Source organism: Haemaphysalis longicornis, unplaced genomic scaffold (assembly GCF_048455015.1).
Source record: "Haemaphysalis longicornis isolate Haplotype H1 unplaced genomic scaffold, Haemaphysalis longicornis Haplotype H1 scaffold_7, whole genome shotgun sequence".
Lineage (NCBI taxonomy): Eukaryota > Metazoa > Arthropoda > Arachnida > Ixodida > Ixodidae > Haemaphysalis > Haemaphysalis longicornis.
Genome location: NW_027526422.1, coordinates 175813778 through 175835122, shown reverse-complemented (window position 1 = coordinate 175835122; position 21345 = coordinate 175813778). Strand labels below are relative to the sequence as shown.

General features: G+C 49.1%; 1 protein-coding gene across 1 annotated transcript; it reads right to left on the bottom strand.

The window, feature by feature from the left end:
- Nucleotides 1-1679: 1679 nt before the first annotated feature.
- On the bottom strand, nucleotides 1680-8175 carry LOC144145556 (amine sulfotransferase-like). The gene is made up of 2 exons (XM_077677202.1): nucleotides 8022-8175; nucleotides 1680-2765 (listed from the first exon to the last, which is right to left on the bottom strand). The coding sequence occupies exon 2, from the start codon at nucleotides 2754-2756 to the stop codon at nucleotides 1794-1796; it is 963 nt and encodes a 320-aa protein (XP_077533328.1). The 5' UTR covers nucleotides 2757-2765; nucleotides 8022-8175; the 3' UTR covers nucleotides 1680-1793.
- Nucleotides 8176-21345: the final 13170 nt, after the last annotated feature.

Here is a 21345-nt window from a genome sequence, read left to right as displayed (position 1 = left end):
ACTCAACGAGCGATAAGCGCCCATTTCCCGCCCAGCCTTAGCACGTCGAGAAAACCAGTACGTTTGAAACAGAAGCTGTCACCGCGACACGAACACTCATTGGACTAAACAATCACGCGACCCGTGGCTGTCTGCAAATAAATGCGTACAAAGAAAGACAAGTAGCCGTTGAGGCAGACGGTACGGACACAGAACAGGGAGGATTTTATACGGAGGGGGAATCTGGCCGCCGCCTCCACCACCCCCCTCTATTCTTTCCCCAGCACTATGCGCTTATTGGGTGGTCGGAATCAATACAAACACACAAAAACGCGGAAGGTCACTGCTCGTTTGGTTCCCCTCTCCTGAACGACAGCATGCGAAGAAAGAAAGCGCGGGCAGCCGTTATGGCAGTTCGGTGGCTCTTACATCCGCGCGCGATTAGCGAACTTAGCGGAGCTTTTCATGCGAATATAACCAGGTCAGTGTCGCGCGTATTTGCACGTGTATAGTGTGTGAAAGCCTGTGAAGATATTATAACGCTGCCGCCTTCAGCGTCTACTGTGTGGGACTTTGTTCAGTGGGGGAGACAAATTTTTGCACCTGTCGGGGGACCAGTACACCGACGCGAATGCAGTTTCTTACCAAACTGGAATTTCATTCGAACGCCGAGAACTAAACAACATTGGAGACTTCGCTCCTCTGTTTCTTCTTTTAGTAACTTTTCTCGTGCAACAGTTGTACGGATTCTCATAGCCATGGTAAGAATGACTGAGTGCGGCAGCTTTCGTAGAGGGACGGCTGAATTGTTAGGTAAGTGGGGTTTAAGTTCGGAAAAAACGCTGTAAAACAGCGAGCAAAATCTTTTCGGGAAATGTGTACAGTTTGAGTAATTCTTTCAGATCAACATATACTCAAAAGTGCTCCCTAGAATTGGATAAATGGCTAAATATCGTTCTCCTGAAATATACGGTACGACTTCGGCCCTGTGAAAAAGCCTGTGTCGTCTGCTTTGTTTCCCCTCTATTCAGTTTCTCGTTGGCGCCGCTAGGGGCGTCACTCTAAAATCTCCTCCCCAATAGCCACACTGTGGTCGTATACGACCACGGTGTGTCTATACAACATATGCCCGGGTGGTCTTGGTCTGCGTTCTCGCCCTTCCAGCGTCCCGCGCCCCGTGGAGGTGGAGCATCGGGCCATTTTTGTTTGCGCATTGAGGCGCTTCAATTGCAGGCACTGCGAAAATATTACGTTCACAATTCTATTCCTTGCGTACTTGCAGAGGGTGAATTTTGTTTCAGAACTAAAACCACTTCACCTTCCATTTCAAATATGTGTCAATGAATGCAAGTTCTTGTTTTGTAGATAGCGTACGTTCCAAGGATATGAGGGAGCGAGTCTTGTATTAAGCGAACAAGAAGGTGACTCGAGGGTGAGCGGTTATGATTGCCTCTTCATATGAATAGGGGCCTCGCTCTGTACGACGATTCAGGAAAAGTTTATTTTCAAATGTTTTTACGACCGTCCTATATTGCGCATGCGCCTTGGTACGCGCGATGCACACGCGGCCACATACACACCGCGGCAGGCAGTAGCGGGAAAAAAAAGTGCCCTCTATAAAAGTACCCAATGAAATTATTTATTGACCGCTGTCTCTGTAGTGTGGTCGGGTTGTTTTACCCGACCACACTACAAAAATAAGTTGAATCGACAGATGTGGTGACTTGTTTTTTCTCACAGCTATTTTATGCATCTCTTGAATGCTACATTGGTTCTCCCATTCGTTGTATTCCCCACTTGACAGTTGTTCGCGTTCAGATGCCCGACAACGCCTCTGCCTCTTCACGTACGTCCTTAAACAGCTCCATGAAGGAAGCCTTGTCTCCTTCGTCCCTGATCTTCTTCTCGAGACGTGCCAGTTGATCCGGCGTGAAGTGTTCCTTCCAGCCTCCAACTTTGGCTTTCCGCACCACGGAAAGCCTGGCTTCGTCACCCTGGTGCCCCACTTTGCAAGACATGCTGTTTCTTGCAAACAGTTGATCCCAATTGGCATCTCCCTTGTTCTCAAAGTCAATGACCATGACGTTGCGCATATAATCAGGCTTGGACCAATTCAGGATGTTTTGCAGCAAGTCCTCGTTTTCATCTAGGGCCCGACTGTACTTGTCACCAAGGAACCGTGCCAGTCTCAGCACAGTTCCTCTAGTGTCCTTCTTGAGACCTTCGTAGGTCAGGAAGAAAACGTTCGGCTCGTGTCTCAGGGCGTAAGCCGCGGCCGCGTGGTCGAAGTAGCTTCCGTAGCCAAAATCACCCTCGGTGAACGCGTCCACAAACTCGTCGAATGTGCCACCCTGAAAGCGCCAGATGCTCACGTTGTTTACCTGGTGGTAGAAAGATACGCACACGTCCCACGGATTGCGGGCTATGTAGATGTATTTCGCCTCCTGGTTCATTGTCTGTCGGCGAAGTGGTTCGTGCGTGTAGTAGAGCCTCACGGGCAGCTTTGGTCGCCACTCATTGTGTTTCCAGTACTCGACAGCGCGGGCGTTCGCGGTAAGTTCAGCGTAGTCCTTCACAGGTTCTTTCCCTTCCTTGATGATCAGCTGAGTGATGTACTGAATCCAATGAGTGCCACACTTTGGGTACGAAGACTGCAGGATGTCGCCTGCACTTGGCCGAAAGCTGATGCTTTCACGGAAAATTTCGGGGATAATCCAAGGGCATCTTTTAACACCGTCGATTACTTGGGAATAGGGCCGCCTACCTGCACTAGCCATGGCTCCTTCCTGAAAAAAAAGAGGTCATTGAATCAATTAACTCTGACGACGGTCCGTACAGTGCGTTTATTTTGATACTATCAAAATTCTTCGACACCGTTGAGATTTCCTTGTCCTATTTTGGGGTATATCATATGTGCCAGACTCGAACCAAACCGTCTTCATGCTATTAACATGATGAAAGTGCCTCCGGGCCTGAGAACCGCATCCCACCCCATAGAAGCAGCCCTAGGATTACTTCCCACCTTGAATAATTACTTCCCACCTTGACCTTCACCACTTGATGTGGTCCTGCCTCGCCTTGAGGCCGACGAGACTGCGGCACCTTGCGGCGACGGGCCTCCGCGTAGACGACGCCTCCGCATACGCCGCATGGATACATGGGCGCCATCATTGTTCCCTCCTTGACTTCATCCCCGAAGCGAACATTATCTAATCACCATCAACTCATACTCTCATATATATGCCCTGTAGCAAAACAAACGTTCATAAAAAATGAAATTCCATGCCAGAAATGTCAAATGCCAAATAATATAGGACAGCCTGTCGCCGTTACAAGGGCTAAAAAATCCAAGCAGCGTAAATATTTCCATCCAACAAATCAAGAGCAAATCAAACAAAATCAAGGACACACATGTTGTGATTTTAGCTTACACCAAAGGGCACCCCGGTGTTCTTGGTAACGAGATAGCTGACGAATCGGCGAAACGAGTAGTCATTATCGGTGACAGTTTAGATATCCGCATTACAACCCAGATCATTAAAATCCAACTAAAGGAGCGAAGGTCCTTCCAACTAAAGGAGCGTAAAATTGTACCACCAAATTTGTTTTGAAATTATAACACAGCAGAAGCGATATCAGGCCACGCTAGGCTACCATTTTATTTAAATTCGAGATTAACAATAATAGTACCTGCAGATGTGAACTACCAGCTGAAAACTTCGACCATTGCCTCACGACGTGCAACATTACGAAAAAGAAACGCGATGAACTAATCAAATTATTTAAAACAAGCTTTTCGGTATCCAAACAGGAAATTATCAAAAGCAAAGCACATATTTACATATATCAGAAAATCTGGTCAAGGCTATTAACGGTAACATTGCCCAACAATAAAATCACCAAACAAAAATAGCATAAACTCTAAACAGGTCCTGAGCATAAACAGTAAAAAAGTCCATAAAACAGACTTTAGATTAGTCCATTGCCATTATCCAGGTTGCAACGAAAAAAAAACATCAAAGAAAGAACTCAGAAGTACAAAAGAAATATTGTAGTTCAAATAACAACAATAAAATAACAAGTGTGCTCGATTCCCCAAATTTATATACACATACCGGCTTTGACACATATTTTATATCGATCTGTCTGCAATGACTTCGCCACATCTACCCGTTACACCGTAGTAGGCACGGGTTGGGGCCCTTCTTTATAAATTTCTTACCCCCCCCCCCTGACTCAACGTAAACAAAATCAAGCTTATCCAGCGTCCTTCTTATGGACGTACGCAACACATAGCGCCTTCACGAAATCAGCTTGAGTGGGTCCATACTCCCTCGTAAAAATCTCTATCAGTAAATGGCAATAAATGAATTGATTGGGGAATCCACACTGGAAAGAAACGTGGCAGAGAGAGGGAGAATAAACTTTATTTAGCTACTGAAGTCCGAGCCGCCAGGTTGTTGTGCGTTCTCGCAGGAAGGAGGTGTTGCATGTTCCCCCGACGGTGGCGGGCTTGGCGGGGGCCACAAAGCGCTTCATTGTGGCCAGCGAACACGGACCACAGGGCGTCCCGTAGGCTCTCGGGGGGAGTGGCCCAGCTTGACCACGTGATATGGAGTATCAGGGCGGAAAGGGTTGAGGGCAAGAAATGTGGGAGACGAGGTGGCCCGTACACATCGCCAATATGTGCGTTCACTATCCGGATAGCCGCCGCGTACCCCGACAGTGCGGACGCCCTGAAATGGGGTTCGGTCGGCACCAGAACCCCGGACGCTCGCCGCCGAGTCTGTACACAAAGCAGCCGCGTCGGCGGATTGCCTCGAAAGCGCGTCATCCCTATTTCATATTTGCCGCGCTTTCGAGGCGCTTTTTCAAAGAAAGTGCTACGAGTTGTGCCGCGCCTCCGCCAGATGGCGCCACGGGTCCCGCGACCGAGAGAAGACGCAGTGAAACATCCCCCTCGCGAGGGGCACGATCAAATGCATTTCCGGGGGCGCACGACGTTAAGTAGTTTGCGTTACGTTAATGTTGTTGCACTTGTGGCAACTGTTGACGAGAGAGCGCTCGTCAGCAGTAATTTGAATGAGTCAACGATATAAGGCGCGTTCGTAAGCTCCCATTCTGTGTCGGCTTTTTGGCGCAGTGGGTAGAGCACCATGTGCATTGCGTTCCGCCCGCAGGGTCGAGGGATCGAAACCGGGCGCCGGATAGTATTTTTTTATATATAGTAGGGAGGGGTGCGGTGCGGACTACGGACGTCAACGCGGGTGACATCGTGAGTTACTGAAATGCTCTGCATTTAATACTTGTCTATCTAGTGCACGACGAGATCACAGAAGGGGATCATCGTATGCGCCTGTCTGGTGTATGTGGCATGTCTGCGTGACATGATATTCGATAGGAAGGAAGGGAGCATTCTTGCTGCCCGGAGATTGCCGAGATGTTCGCGGCGCTGCCCTCCCTTGGGTTGTATTCCTCAGGCCACGGCTGAGGGCTGCCCGGGGAAGAGCGTCGCGGGCCAGAGCTTGAGCTCGTTCATTATCCTCTATGCCTTGGTGGCCGGGGATTAATTCGAGGAAATCGTGCCGGCGGGAATGAGCTTGCATGTATGTTGTCAGGTTATCGTGAACAGGTGCTGTGATGTTTTGCTGACGAGTAAAGCGCGAGAAATTACACAAGAAAGGAAAAGGACAAGAGAGACAAGCGCTTGTTGTCCTTCTTCGTCCCTTGTGTAATTTTTTTGCGCTTTACTCGTCAGCAATGTAATACCGACTTGCCCAGAAGTCCGCATTAATCAGCTGTAATGTCACTCGTAGCGAAGCTTCGCAGTTCTCCCTGGCTTTCCGCGCGAATTGTAATGTGGCCGGTCCGATGCTGGTGGAGTATAATGGCTTCTGCAATGGCTTGAGTCTCTGCGGCTGTAGGCGAGGGGGCGTTGGCATGATGCCGTACGTGAGATGCGCAGGGGCCAACCGATGCCGTCGTCGTGGTATGTTCCACAAAACGGGCGTCCGTGTAGTAGGTGTCATGGGTGGGTTCCGGTAGGTGTTTACTGGGAGATGCTCTACGTTCTTGATCAGCGGCTCTGCTCATGTGTTTTAGTATGCGGAGCACTTTGATTCTTGGTATGATTTCCCGGGGTAAAGGCGGGCGTGTAATGGGTGCCCGGTGGTGTCCCCGAGGGTGCAAAGAATTTCCCGCCCTTGCATTGAAGTTGTCAGACGGCAGTGCTTAAGCTTCATGATGAACTGAGGCTTTTTCTTAAGAGTGCATTGTTGAGGGCAGCGTCATTGATTACTGCCGTGGGGGGCGTGCAGAGGCACTCCCGTTTCTGTGTGGACGCATTTTCTGATGGCCATTTCTATTTTTTGGCTTGTGTATTGCAAAGGGGCTGAAAGGTGCTGAACATTACGCGTCAATAAACCAAGGCTTCGACTACTTTGCGTAATTCGTGTTCGTTGAGCCCTTGGCGTATAGAGCGTCACGTGGAGGAGCATTTGGTGGATTTAATTAATTTTTGCAAGGATGACTTTTACCCATTACCATGTGCTTTTAAATCTTGTTGGAGAATGGAGCCCAGGACCTTGATGTTGCTACGGCAAGGAATGGTAGGTTGTTTACTGTCAGTGTAATGAGGCTGCGAATAGTGATTGGCTTTTTTGCTGCTGTTGTTACTGTTGTTGACAACAAAAAAATTGACTGTGTCGTTACAACAGAAATGTGTATTGTAACAACAGACGGCTTTGTCGTAACGACAGAACTTCTGTCATCACTACAAAAAATAATTTCGTCGTGCGGCAAGAATTCTTGTTGGGTTTCTGTCGCATTCCTGTTGACATTTCTACTGGGTACTACTACATATACCGATTTCTCGTTGGAGCAGGTTTTAGTCCAACGTCGTGGGCGTGGCCGCTCATTATATCGAGGCCCTGTTGCGATGCGTATTCCTGCTCGCCAGGGCTACTCCTTGAACACTAGAGTGTGGCGTCTTCGGCATATATGGCGTGTTGAATATTTTGGACGTCGTTCGGATTGGTGGCCGCAAAGCACAGCTACTCAAAATCAGGACGTGATGGCAATGATGATGATGACGATGATGCCCTCGATGCTTTCGACACGTACTCACAAATCTTGCTTCTTGAGCTCCTCTCCTTTCTCTTCTGCCCCGAACGTCGGGCATTGTGGTGCATACCCAAGTGGTGACATGATCAGAAGACGACCGTGTGCCACTGCTTTTAAAAAATAGCAGCACATTCCTCTTACAGTCCATCACTTCTCACATCCACTGATTACGTTTTTGAACTATACCATTCATATTAAACCGCAATCCCGATGTGCTCCATGAGGCAAAAAATTTGGCGTTGTGCGCGGCGAATATCTGCAAAATTCCCCGTGTGATGAGCGTGCGTGGAACACGGCTGTCAAACGAAGGAATGCCAGGAGGAGAAATAAAACGGACAACTCAAAAAAAGTGCGTGCCCTTGGTGGTTCCACGGGATCATGTGACTTGTGGCTCCATAGCACGTCAGAGGGAGACAGAGAAAAGCTTGTATTAATTATGGACGGGGACCCGCTTAGTCCTCACATTCCAGAGGACCTCTGGTGGCGTCTTCAAGCCATTGCCTGATGTACGCCGCCAGTTGCCTTTGCCCTTCGCTGACGCTTTTTGCAGTCAGCCGTCATTTGTGGGGTGCGGTTGAAGGCGAAGCCGTCAGTTTCCCTTGTGTTCGTCAGAATTGTCAGAGTGACCCGCACCTCGCCTCGACGTGAGGGGTGTTTCGACGCCACTTTCTGCGCCGGTCAAGTTCAGTCGACAACGTATGAACGCCAACAAAGCCGCAGCACAGGAAGTGCACAGTGCCAGAGCGAGCAAGAGATGATGCTTGCGCATTCCAGCTACGTAAGCAGACTGCAGCGCCCCAAATAATTTGTTACTTGCCTGGTGTATTTATGAGAGTTTTAGCAGAGAAGCTATAGAGGCTCTCTAAAAAGGCCCTAAATATTCCCGTCGTGGACTCAAAAGCGTAAATAAAAATACTCACAGAGTTAACTTGCTGTTTGGAATCTTCAACCTTCGCTTTCAAGGCTCGCCACGCTTCGATGTTTCGCGAGGAGATGGTGCTCCGTTTTGGACGACGCAGGTTTGTTTAATATGCGCTTATTTTTGCCGTCCGGCGAGACTGTATGTATACGTCCGGTACAAAATACGAGGCCCATTTCTCCACGTCTTTCCGCAGGCCACCTGCACGCGCAGAAGAGCGATTTTCCTGTCATAGGGAGGATGCTGGGTATACAGCTGCGTTGCAAGGCCCAAGCAAACTGACACCCCCGCATTTCGTTGCTTAGTGCCTGCTAGACGCACGATTTTCTCAGCTCATAAAAATCCCTCTGATTGTAGTCCTTTCTAACGAATTGAACAGGGCAGCAGCCGCGACGCTTTCTTGTTGTGCTGCTGTGGCCAAGGATGCCGGTTCGATTCCGGCCGCCGCAGTCGTTTTTCTGGTGAAGGCGAAATACGAAAACTCCCGTGTGTGTCGAGATATGTGAGCAGGGTTAAGATTCACAAGAGGTAAAAGCTAATTCAGAGTCCTCCCCTCCCGCGTGCTTCGTAGCCATGGTGTAGTATCTGCAAAAAAAAAAAAAAAAAAAAAACTTGCCCAAGGAATCCGAGTTTGCGGGACAGCAGGGTCGACAAAATGATATATCCCTTCCCTTTATCACTTATCACTTCCCTTTATCACTTCCCTTGGCAAAACGAAACATTCTCTTGGCGGGAATATGGCCAAGGCGCCAAAAATGGTGCAAGTGACGGCAAAAAGCAGTAGCGTTTCTGCCATTCTTGCACACATAACGCCCCCCTGCCCCTTTTTTCTTTCATCTGCTTACCAATCACACAAGAAGATCACAGAAGGCTTTTCTACCCCCATTCTCTCGTCCCCCTCCTTTCTACTCTACCTCTCGCCCTCCTCCTCAACTTATGTTCTCCCTCCTACCTTACGTTACATTCTCTTCATGTTCCTCTCTCTTCTCTGGTTCCTCTCTCCTTCTATCCCGTAGAACCTTCATCTCTTCCCACTCCCCTTTCTCTTTCCGTCCTTCCTTTCCCACTTCCTGTCTCCGGTTCCTCCCCTGTCCTCCCCTTCCCTCACGCACCCTTCCCTCGAGTGCTTCCCTGTCCCACTCTTCCTGACTCCCAATCCTCTTCTTCATGCACTCCAGCCCTTGCCCTCACAGTCTCTCCCCTCTCCTGCCTTGCTTCCTCCTGTTGAAACCCTTCCCGTAATCGCTCCTCCCCTCCAGTTCATAATTCTCATCCTACTGTCCACTGCCCCCAATCTCTTTCCCTTCCCGCTATCCTTATCTTAAATCCGCCTCTACTCCCCTTTTTTCTCCTTCTTTATACCCCTCTCTTCCTACGCTTTTCCCTTTTTATTCACCTGTCCCTGTATCGCTTCTTCTTTAAACAACAAAGTGAGTGGATAGCGCGGGGCAGACACCCATCGCCTCTTCCAAGCATTGATTATCTCCAAAATTATATACGCCATACCTCGCGCACCTCCCACGAAGTCCGAAACCAAAAAGGTGGACGCTGTAACTTGGAGGGCCTACAAGCAGGCCCTCGGACTTCCCGTAAGCATGACCACCGACAAGCTTTCAAAGCTCGGCCTGCAAAGCACAGAGAAAAAACATACATCTTAAGACATAGACGCATATTTCAGCTGGAACTTTTAAGTTCCTTTTTCGTTTTCAATCAAGTGACCCACAGGCTGAAGAAGTATGGAAGAATGCAGCGCGTCGGGTTCTTTAGAATGAAGAGGCATGTACTGCCCCTTTGTGACGGCGAACTGTTTTATTGCTGTGCGTAAAAGCAATACGTAAAACCTCATTTTTATGCGCTAAGCACTACATCTCGATTAAAAGCATTCATAATGTGTCATTTATTTCTTTAATGAACAGTTTTAAGCAGCAACTCGGCCTGGAGCTGCAAATTCACGACTAATTCATGGCACCGAAGTTCGTGACATTTTTTGCCCCGTTTCGGGACACTGGGAACCGCCATTTGCAAGCTCTTACTTCAGAACCACGTTACCTTTATGCAGGCAGAAGTCGTTAATAGAGAGTTATAGCATAGCGGAGAACCGGTCCCGGTACGGTACTCGGTAGACGACCGTCGCTGCTGTGCGTGCGCAGAGGCGGAAGAAGTGGCTGTGCGCATGCGCAGTGGTACCGGGTACCGTACCGGGACCAGTTTCCCGCTCTGACACTACCGCTAACTGTGTACAGGTGTGTCTCTCCCACCAATCACGACGGGAAATAGCCTGTAGGAAATATCTTTGTTTAATAGCAAAAGCAATTTATACATCGTCATGATTGCTGCCCTTCGTAAAGCTTTTTAATGCAGACTAGGAATTATGCGCCGTCCGTAGCGACAAAAAAAAAGCTAAACGTTAGAACTGGCGCCCCCAAACCTCATAAAACATCAAAATGACGAATGCATACCTTTCTCATCCGGAAACACGTGCAAAACCGAGCGCCAATCAGAAAAAAATTCCCGATCCCACGCATACGTGGGAATCCAAGTAAAGGAAGTGTTGCCCCTGTGCTTGTATACTGACTTTATCGCTTGCATGCTTCTAAGGTGGGCGAAGATCGCCGCATCGTCTGAAACGTTGCGCGTAATTATGTCGTCTATGACCACGGGCACATTGACGATGTGCCCGACCATTCTTGAACCTTGCGCGTCAAACGCTTGACCCGCATGGGGGGCGTCACACAAATCGTAAACGTGCCAGCGGGCGTGGACCACGTACCGTACTTACCCGATTCTAACGCGCACTTTTTTTCCGGAAAAATAGGTCGAAAAATCGCATGCGCGTTAGAATCGGATACGAAACCGAAACTGCTGAAACAGCGGGAATTTCGTCCCACCCATCGCCATCGCCATCTCAAGATGGCGCCAAAGCTTTTAGCAACGATTTTTCGGACGCAGAAATCATAGGCGCCTAGGCTTTTCTATCGGCGTTCACACAAATCGTCAAATCGTTCCACTTGCGCGCTTGATAACAGCAATGGCAGCAGCAGCTCTCACGCGTTCAAAACGAGAGGTTGGCTGAAGCGTGCGCCTTTGGAGAAGCTCGCGGGTTTGGCGTGCGAGGCGTGGGCCATGATCCCATCGACCATGGTTGAACGTTCGTTCATACGTGTGGCATCGCGAACGCGCTAGACGGCACCGAGGACGAGATGTTGTGGTCAGCGGAGAGCGACGAGGAGTGAGATGAGTGCGATTGCTTCGGGAAACAAATCGCCCGTTTCTCTCGCATTTCTTTTTCATGCTCACAAAGTTCTGTGCGCGTTACAATCGGAGGTGGAAGTTTTTCCGGGTTTTTTTTGCCAGGAAAATGGGTGCGCGTTAGAATCGGGGGCGCGTTAGAATCGGGTAATTACGGTAATTACGACCCTTCCGTGCCCCGTTTCCGACAACGTGGCAACCTACGTCCATAAAAGGAGCCACGAAGAGAAAATTCAAGTTTGGCTCAATGAAAGGACTGCCTTTCCCCATAACAACGATGCCGGCTTTGCTGCAAACTTCACACAAGTAGTGAACACATGAAAACAAAACCGACGAGGGAGTGACGACTCCCCAGCCTCTTTCCGGCGCCATCTCTGTGACGTCACAGAATATTATGCGTGCGATTGGCGGGCGGCGACCAAAGCCACCGCCAAGAAACATGACTGTGCGAGAAGGCTAATGATGAAATACGGAAAGAACAGTGGAGAATCCAAAACAGCCAAGGTAACCAAGAAAGAGGCAAGGCAGATTGAAACGAATAAATGGAGGGAAAAAATGGAAGGTAAACGTCGTTAGAGATGTACAGGGCTGAGAAATTGAACATCAGAAAGGAAAATTTCTACGATAATTCCCAGGGCAGTGCTTTGCTTTTTGAGGCTAGAGCAGGTTGCTTGCGAACTAAGAGTTTTGTAGGGAAGCATTCACAAAATGATGGGGTATGCGCGGTCTGCGGAAAAGAAACAGTAACTATGCGGCACATAGTGCCAGAATGTGAGGGTATCCATCCAAATCTACATGAAGGGAATATTGGGCTTTCAGAAGCCCTGGGATTTAAGGGTATCACGGAGGAAGTCAACTCCGAGGCTGTCGACGGGACGAAAAGAAGATTAGAATGCTGGTGGGCGAAAAGCAGAGAGGGGGATATTGCCTAGGACAGTTACCACCTGTAACAGGAAAAAAAAAGTATTACGGGCCTAATAAGCTTTAGTGCCTGCCCTAAGCAGCGCTAGTATTAAACCAAGAGTGTAAAACATGATTATATTATTCCTTTTTGGTAAGATGACATGTCATCACCCCGCTTCAAAAGGGAGACCAATAGCAATCATCATCATCATCATCTAGTAAGGCTTAGCTCCGTTTGATCGCATCACTTGAATGATAATTTGCAGAGAACAAACTGATAAAAATGGTTTAGGGCCGGCCCATATTACATCACTCCTGCCCGTATTACGTCAATCGAGCGCACTATTTGAATGTTACTTATTATTCCTAAAGTTTCTTTTTGTTGTTGTTTTTTGTTAAGAAAAACGTCTTTTGCGGCTAGAATAAAGTTGAATGAGTTATCAAATACGAGTTTTTTTTTCAAACTAAGCAAAGTTGTATGTTGTCTTCATTGGTGCTTCGAAACATACAAGATCTTTCGCGCTTGTATCTTGTGGGCGTACTGTATTCTCTTTTGGTCCACTAAAAAATACATACACACAAATAATTAATTTTTACAGTTCAGGATATGCTCGGACAATGCATTTCCACGGTTCCCAGTCCACGGCAAATGTACCGAAATTGTACAGTGCTGTATTATCTAAAATTATTACTTAACAATATCTGGTGCATACGATCGCAATACATTTTTTTTTGGGGGGGGGGGGAGGGGGAACTGGTGTAATTGCTCAGTTTTCGTTCATTGGCAGTTGTATAAGGTTGGACCAGAAGTAAAGATTGAAATAAAGGCTGTAACGAGCAGGCCCCACTATTTCCTCGGTGAGTGCATTCTGGTTTGCACTTCCTTCCTCAATTTTGTTCCACTTCCTCTGGCGAGTGCGGACAGCCGAGTATTACATGGGCACAGGCGTCCAAGAACCGACCTCCGTCTTGCCGTGGTAGCGTTGTGGGCGAGCAGTTTGCCGGGGAGTTGCCCCCGTTCCAACAACGGAAAGCCCAGAGCCAAACTTAAATTGTTTAATGCATGGCCAGTAAAGAACAGCGATGATACAGGAAGCGCACACTGGCATGCTTACAACATGACAACTCGAACAGGCAGAGAAACGTTCTCCGTAAGAGTCCAGGACGCACTACTCTGCGCTCGCGGAATGTGAGTATTTATAACCAGAATTCCCAACAGTCAACAAGCGTTCAGTTTGTTGCGCACGGCATAAAAAGTACAAATATACAAAAAAACTGCCCCTAGATTCAGTGTTCGCCTTCCCTAGGATCAGCGACGAATGTCCCCAGAGCTCGGTGCACGCTGTGCCGGGGAGAGCGAGGGGAAGAGGGGAGGCCATCGCACTACGCCTCTGCTGGATCCAGGTCGTACTGGTTCTTGCCGCCGCGGCGGGCATGATTCACAGGCCCCGAGGGCACGCGCAATGGACAGGCTCCGGTGTGTCAAAACTTGTGTGATGAGCTGTCTTCAACGTCACACACGGAACTTCCCCGCAATGCACAAAACTTCGCCGGTTTATCACGCTTGGGCAAGTTAACGGCGAAACTCTTCGCGCTGAATCGTTACACGGGCCTTAGCGGAAACCAGCAAGCAGTTTATTCAGTTGTCCACTTTGTGGGACATTAAAACCACCTGTGCCGGAAGTCTGTTTGGTTAGCGAGAACGTATACAGCGGGCACAAAGGGTCCATATGCAGTTCCCCAATCAGCATCCACCCCGACGCAAGCTCTATGGAAATTCAGGCTCCCTGTACGAGTCTGGCTATGTAGCCAAAACCCGGACTTGCCACCACCTTTTCCTAACCCCAACCTGGAGCAGTGGGAGAACGCTGTCCTGAGCACATCTCGCTGGCCAGGTCATGATAACGGAGAGGTTGGAACGCACGTGCAAAGACGACGCTTGGGCTTCTCGACTGAGAAGCCACCTCCAGGCTTAGAAATGCGCAATAAAAGTTTGCTCTTTCTCTCACGCACCTTTTTACGTTCTCCATTTCCCTCCTTTTTCATCTTCCTTTCCGGAAGGCGCACGTCACAAAGCAGCTGTAGTACTTCTCTGTTGTCCCCTCTTTTTGTATTCAGTTTTGCGCACTTCCTCTCCCACACTTTTCTTTTCCATGCTACAGTTCGCATTATGCACCCTATTCGGAGATGTCAGCGCTTTTACCATGCCGCTTCTTATCGTCTCTTTCGTCATTTGGACTGTGAGCTGTGCGTTAATCGCCCAAAGAAATGGGCAATTAACGCGCAATACACTCTGGGTTCAATGTATTGCATTTTCGCATCTACTCATCATGATATTATACAAGCAAACATCCTTGAATGCTCTCAACCCTCCCCCTTTCGTGTAAGAATTCTCGTCAACCAACACGTCAAATTACCCCCGATAGCAGCCAAACTTCCCCGGTTAGCCGGCGGCCTGACCTGATTAACTGTCGTCCAACCCTTGGCAACCTTCTGCCGGAGTAGCAGCCATGGCCAATGTCAAATTCGCAAATTTGTATTTAGGCTTGTCATAGCGCAGAGAAACACCGGCTGCCTCGTTTAGATGTCCTACCAGGCAGGGGGCAGGTAGTCGCACATGATGTCCGCTGCGTTTTTTCTGCGATTGACGCAAATGTTGAGCACATCCTTTTCTACTGACCCGCCTCCCCACAGTCCCTTCATTACCCTAACCAACGCCGCCTGTATTAACATTGCCTGACGCACCGCGCGCTTTTCAATGGGAAGGGTAGGGACGCTTAGTTCAGGCACTGATCCGCTATGTGGCGCGTGCCGGCGGACATCTCGCCTTACGTCACTGCTCGCGAGTCGCGAACGCTGCACTCACTTCTACGACGTGTGTCTGTCAGCTTGCCTGTTGGGCTTCAAGGGCCGTTTCGCTTACATCTTAGCCGCGATGGGGCGCTAGTTCTGTGGCGCACTGGGGATCTCGTTCAACGTGTCACTCGCTTCATATTTGCTGCATTTTTTCCAGAGATAAAGACGGAGGCGGACAGAAATAGTGTAAGAACATACTGATTGTCGGGTAGACATATATCTAACAGAAAAACGATATTTTCTGCTGGGGCAGCCATTATTTTACTGATATTTTTCTTTCTGGAGTATTTAGAGAAGGAAAACTTGCGTGCACGTTTTTTGTTCAGGCGCTCACTTGTACGATTACTTTCCAATAATATCACGTGCTTGTAAACTTCAGAAAATTATAGGAAACAAAAGAATAAGCAGCTGAGATCCCGCCACGCTATCCGGGCGCTTCTACAGTACAGTCCTCAATTTTAGAAGTGCGTACCGATGCGGAGTGTGAACAGCGGGGTCAAAACAATACCTAAATGCGGAAGGGATAGAGGTGGGATGCCCTACTCAGAAAATTTCGGGGCCTGTGATCCGAGTAGATAAGCGCGCAAAGCCGGCATCAGCCTGCGGCAACTCAGGGGATTTTGCTTCTTGACAAAGGAAGTTTTATCAGTGACAAACCAAGATAGACAGGCGTGGTGAAAAACAAGAAGGCGTAGGAGCACCGCCTCGGGAACGCTAAACAAACTTTTCACTATTGTGCATAGTTTCCGAGAAGCGGCGCTGGCTGGCGGACACGAAAGCACGCTGGAAGGCTACGGAGCGGGGAAGGGTAGGAGAGAGCAACAGGAGAGTGGCTGTTTGGCCATTTTTCGCTCACGCGTTAGGCAATGTTTATACAGGCGGCGTTGCCCTAACCCTCCTGCTCCCAACTGGCGGGTGTGGTTCGCGTCGGCGGCCCTCGTCTACCAGCTGGCCATGGTTCTTCTGGCGAAAAAACGCCATCAGGTTTTAGTCTGACCGGAAATGAAGTCCTCTCTCTCTCTCTCTCTCTCTCTCTCTCTCTCTCTCTCTCTCTCTCTCAGCATCTGTGGTTGTTGCACTGTTAATTCAACAACATTAAAAATCAACGCTGACATCATATGCCCGTAAACATTATGCAGGGATCATGATGACCCCGTTACCTTCTTCCCTTTGCTTTCGCGCGACGTGGGACACGCTCCCAAAAGAGCAACTATGCGTACTTTCAAACTACAAGGAACATAAATGGGATTTTTCTGTCGAATAATTGCAAGTTAATATTTTGCTCAACTGGACGACCTAGGAGAAAATAAATTAAACGACAAGGAGAGCTGCCACCAATACAGGCTAAAAGCCCTTACTGATAAGCCCCGTCTTCAGCAGGCGAAAGTGAACAAAACCAGTGGAGAGCCATTGCTGTGCATTCAATCGGTTGCCTTCTCTGCGCTAATCCTTTCTTCGGGGAATTATGTGGGGTCTGTGATACTATATTCAATAGTAGGATGGCACGGGAATTCTTGCATATATAGTCATACTCTGTTCAAAAAAAAAAGAAGGAAGGCAAAAAGAAACGCTATGTTAACCAGGGAACTAACTATCCGGTTGGCTACCCTACACAGAAAAAAAAACTCACTGCAAGAACTCCACAAGGGGATGATGTAGAGTCCATAAACAGCCAGTGTTGAAATGTAGGTTGGCAACCTGGAACGGATCGAGGAGCCACACCCAAAATGGGTGTATAGCATCGGAATAAACGGCGCCGTTCTTCCCAGCTGGATCATGGTCCTATTACGCGCCTCACAACACGTTACAAATTGGTCGATGCCACGGAAACATCGCCTTCACAGCATCAGTCACGTATTATTTAACGCGCACGAAATCAAGCACACACCATTTCCTAATAAAAAAACGCGGATCTGGCGCACAGGAACCACTTTGCATGACCTGCACATAAATTGAACAAGAGTGTCCGGAACAGTTACATGCAGCAAAGAGAAAGAAAAAAACTCCATTGCTGAAACAGTCTTGTGCGGGCCACGTAAGCCTGGTAGCCGTTATTTTCCCTTCAGTTAACTCGACAAAGTTTAGAAGTCCTCATGTGAAGGACTTTAGCAAAACGGAAAACAGGAAATCATGAGGGGAATCTTAGTCATCCAGAAGATAATTTACGGGATTGTCGGGGATTTCATTGAACTTGAAAGGAAATGAAGTCAGAGAAAAACAGTAAGTAAGAGTAGTCAGCGAATAGGTGAATCTTCGCATTATTCGCTAATGGTGTTTGCTCTTTTGTTCTACTTGTAGGCCATTTTTATCGCTTAAATTATTTTCTATTAGGTATTCGGAGAATTACGAATATTAAGGAGGAAAATGCTGACATTTTGGCTTCGCCGCATGACATGTCCATGTGATGTCCTGTGCTCATAACGCTGAAGTTCCGGAGAAAGACCGGGTGAATGAAGAAATTGCGAACCAACCTTTTTTGCTTAGGTTGGAAAAAAATTAAAATAATTACGGGCCATGAATTTATATTGATATTGTAACGCTACATAACTTGTTGAATTTTGTGCACAGTAGATGGCATTGTCTATGTCACAGGCCAATCCCTCCGGCGAAAACGGCGGGGCGACGAAGAGAAGAACGAGGTGCTTTTCGCGTATCCAGGGCTCGGACACGACGCTCAGCGACGGTCCTCACCCAGGTTTTTTAAATAAACCCTCAGCTCACCCCTCAACGCCTGAGCGTCACCGTAACAGTTTTTGGTGGAGGTGCTGGGTACGACGCCGCGGACAACAGAGTCCCTGGATCTGCGCCGAAGCCGTCGCGTTGCTGGCCTCCCGCCCATCCAAGAAACGATAACTCCGCCTGCAGGCAGTTCCCAGACACTACCGACGGGCAGCTGGCAGCCCCATCGGGAACCCCGGTGATTTTCAGGGAAGGCCGGAGAAGACGTGGATGAATGGCTCGCTCATTATGAAAGAGTTGGGACGCTGTGGCCCGACGCGCGAACGTCGAAATCTACTTGGACGAGACAGCACTGACGTGGTTTGAAAACCACGAGGCAGCGTTGACCACATGGGAACGGTTTGTTGAAGAAATTAGGAAGGGATTTGGTGACTCGATAGCGAAGAAGAAGAGGGCCGAGCAGACGCTTCTCCAGAGAGCGCAAGTGCCCGGGGAAACATGTACAACTTACATTGAGGAAATCCTCAAGCTGTGCCGGATCGTTGACGCCAGCATGCCAGAAGATGACAGAGTTGGGCATGTCCTCAAGGGTATCGCAGAAGACGTATATAATTTCCTTATCGGCAAGGACAACTTGAATACGGTCACCGATGTGATTCGCCACTGCCGTACGTTTGAAACTTTGAAGGCGCGTCGGATTACGCCCAAGTTTGGCCGACTGGCCAACGTCACAACGGTGGCCAGCGTGGACGTCAGCTCGTCTGCCGACTTCTCTGCGACTATCCGACAAATCGTTCCCGAGGAGCTCCTGCGGCATGGAGACGTAACTCGTTGCTGGACACCCTCTCGCGACGGAAGCTTCCTCCGCGATGCGTCACCTACTTGTTGCCATTCAACAACACATTTTGGCTCCTCACGGCCGTCGGTCAACGTTGCTGACGTGGACGACTACCAGCGAAGGGGCGTGTACACTATGGCGCCCCACTACCAGCCACGGGAAGATTTCCATCGTGATTCCCATCGTACACAGGGCGTGTACTACCCAGAAGAGCACCATCGCTCGAGTTTTCCAAGAAGGCAATTCTCGCCTGGTCAGCAGTATCCTCGTCGCGAACCACCTACCTGCTATGCATGTGGACTAGTCGGCCATATTTCGCGGCTTTGTCGCCGTCGGCGCCAAGGACCCAACGACGATCCCACGTTCACGTTTCCTCGGCCCAATAACCTCAACCCTGGCACTCGATGGTATCCACCACTGTCGTCAACACGTAACGACCAGCCGACCGGTCCGCGCAATGGCTCCCCCGCTTCGGACAGAAGTTTGACTCCACCGCCTCTACGCCAGCGCCAGTCTCCATCACCTAGGCGCCGTCCAATTTCGCCACCGCCGAGAAAGTAGCCGGCGCGGCCGATGGAGGTGAGGTCGCCGGACAGCCTTTACGAAATATACCTCTGCCCGTTTACATAGTCAAAAATAAGATTGAAGTTTTAATTGATGGTGTGCCAACGATGGCTTTGGTTGACACTGGGGCAACAGTTTCTGTGATGAGTAAGGCATTTAAAGACAGCCTTGGGACTAAAGTAATGTTCAGCTGGGATCGCAGTGCCCCATTTCAAGGCGTTGGTGGTGAACCGTTGTGGCCCCTTGGTACTTGTACAGTGGATGTGTCATTAGGGGGCAAAAGCTTCAAAGCAGAATTTGCGGTACTTCAGAAGTCTACACACGAAGTTATTCTCTGTATTGAATTCTTGCAAGAATGTGGTGCTAAGTTAGATTGTGCGACTGGCGAACTCTGTGTAAGCACTGTTCTTTACTCTGCACTTGCCGAAGAATCTTCACGTTCGAGCGAACACGCTTTGGTTGTTTCGGAAGACATGGTTCTACCTCCCCTATCGGCGTCCTTTGTACCTGTCATGGCCTGCGGTGCTGTGGAGCCTTCCTTTTGTGCAATTGTTGAGCCCATTCTGCCGAACTGCGTCAAGAAGGATGTTTTGTTGCCACACTGTTTGATTTCCGTACACGGTGGGCGCAGTTCCATATGCGCAGTTAACTGTTCAGCAGCTAGTACCGTTCTGCCGCTATAGGGATGAAGCTTGCGCTATTTGAAAAGGATACTATTTGAAAAGGATACGCTATTTGAAAAGGATACCAGAGTACCCCTGGCAACAGTGAGTGACGAAACTTGCGATTCCAAGGGTGACTGCGCTACGCGTGACGAACAGCTTTTGAAGATGATAAACAAAGGTCTTTCTTCTGCCGAGAGGGAGGCGTTAGCCCATGTCCTTTCAAGGCATGCGACAGTGTTTGACTTTTCCACCAGCCCCGGCAACAAGACCGAAATCCCGCCTTCTCGCACACGCCACAGCATAGACACCGGAACCGCCCGCCCGCTCCGGCAAAAACCCTATCGGGTTTCTCCTGGCGAGAGGAAGGTCATCGCAGACCAGGTCAACGAGATGCTACAGAAGGGAGTGGTACAGGAATCAGCTAGCCCTTGGGCAGCGCCGGTAATCCTGGTGAAGAAGAAGGATGGTTCCTGGCGATTCTGTGTTGACTACAGACGCCTGAACGCAATTACAAAGAAGGACGTGTACCCTCTTCCTCGCATAGATGATGTCATTGACTGTCTGCACTCCGCCTCCTACTTTTCGTCAGTTGACTTAAGATCTGGTTACTGGCAAATTCCGATGGATCCGGCCCACAAAGAGAAGACGGCTTTTGTGACTCCTGACGGGCTATTTGAGTTTAACGTCATGCCGTTTGGTCTTTGTAACGCCCCAGCTACATTTGAAAGGTTCATGGACACAATTTTTTTGCGCGGTTTAAAGTGGGAGATTTGTCTGTGCTACCTCGACGACGTAGTAATTTTTGGACGCACTTTTGAAGAGCACAACACCCGCCTTGACATGGTCCTGAACTGCCTGGAAAAAGCCGGCCTTGTGCTAAATTCGAAAAAATGCTGCTTCGGCGAGCGCCAGACCTTAGTGTCGGGGCATCTAGTCGACAAAGATGGCGTTAGACCTGATCCACAAAAGATTGAAGCCGTGAGTCAGTTTAAGCAGCCAAAGTCTGTGCGCGACCTATGAAGTTTCCTGGGGCTATGCTCCTACTTTCGTCGGTTTGTACCAAAATTTGCAGAGCTCGCTTCTCCTCTGTCTTCTCTGTTACGCAAAAATGCTCCTTTCTACTGGACATCTGAGTGCGAAGCCTCCTTTTCTCAACTGAAATTTCTTCTCACGTCGGGGCCAATACTACGCTATTTCGATCCGGCTGCTCCTACAGAAGTGCATACGGACGCCAGCGGCATGGGAATCGGAGCAGTCCTTGTGCAGAGACTTCACGGCACTGAGCATGTGATTGCCTGCGCCAGCCGCACGCTCAGCAAACCTGAGAAAAATTATACAGTGACTGAGCAAGAATGTTTGGCTGTCATCTTTGCTGTGCATAAGTTTCGCCCTTACATCTATGGACGGCCTTTTACAATTCTTACGGACCCCCACTCCTTATGTTGGCTCGTTGGACTACGTGATCCATCTGGACGGCTCGCCCGCTAGGCCCTTAGACTCCAAGAATATGATTTCGTTGTTTCTTACAAAAGCGGCCGCCGACACACCGACGCTGACTGCCTTTCCCGGCT

Coding starts and splice junctions, on each gene's coding strand:
- LOC144145556 (XM_077677202.1), bottom strand. CDS start 2,756: ATGGCTAGTGCAGGTAGGCGGCCCTATTCCCAAGTAATCGACGGTGTT.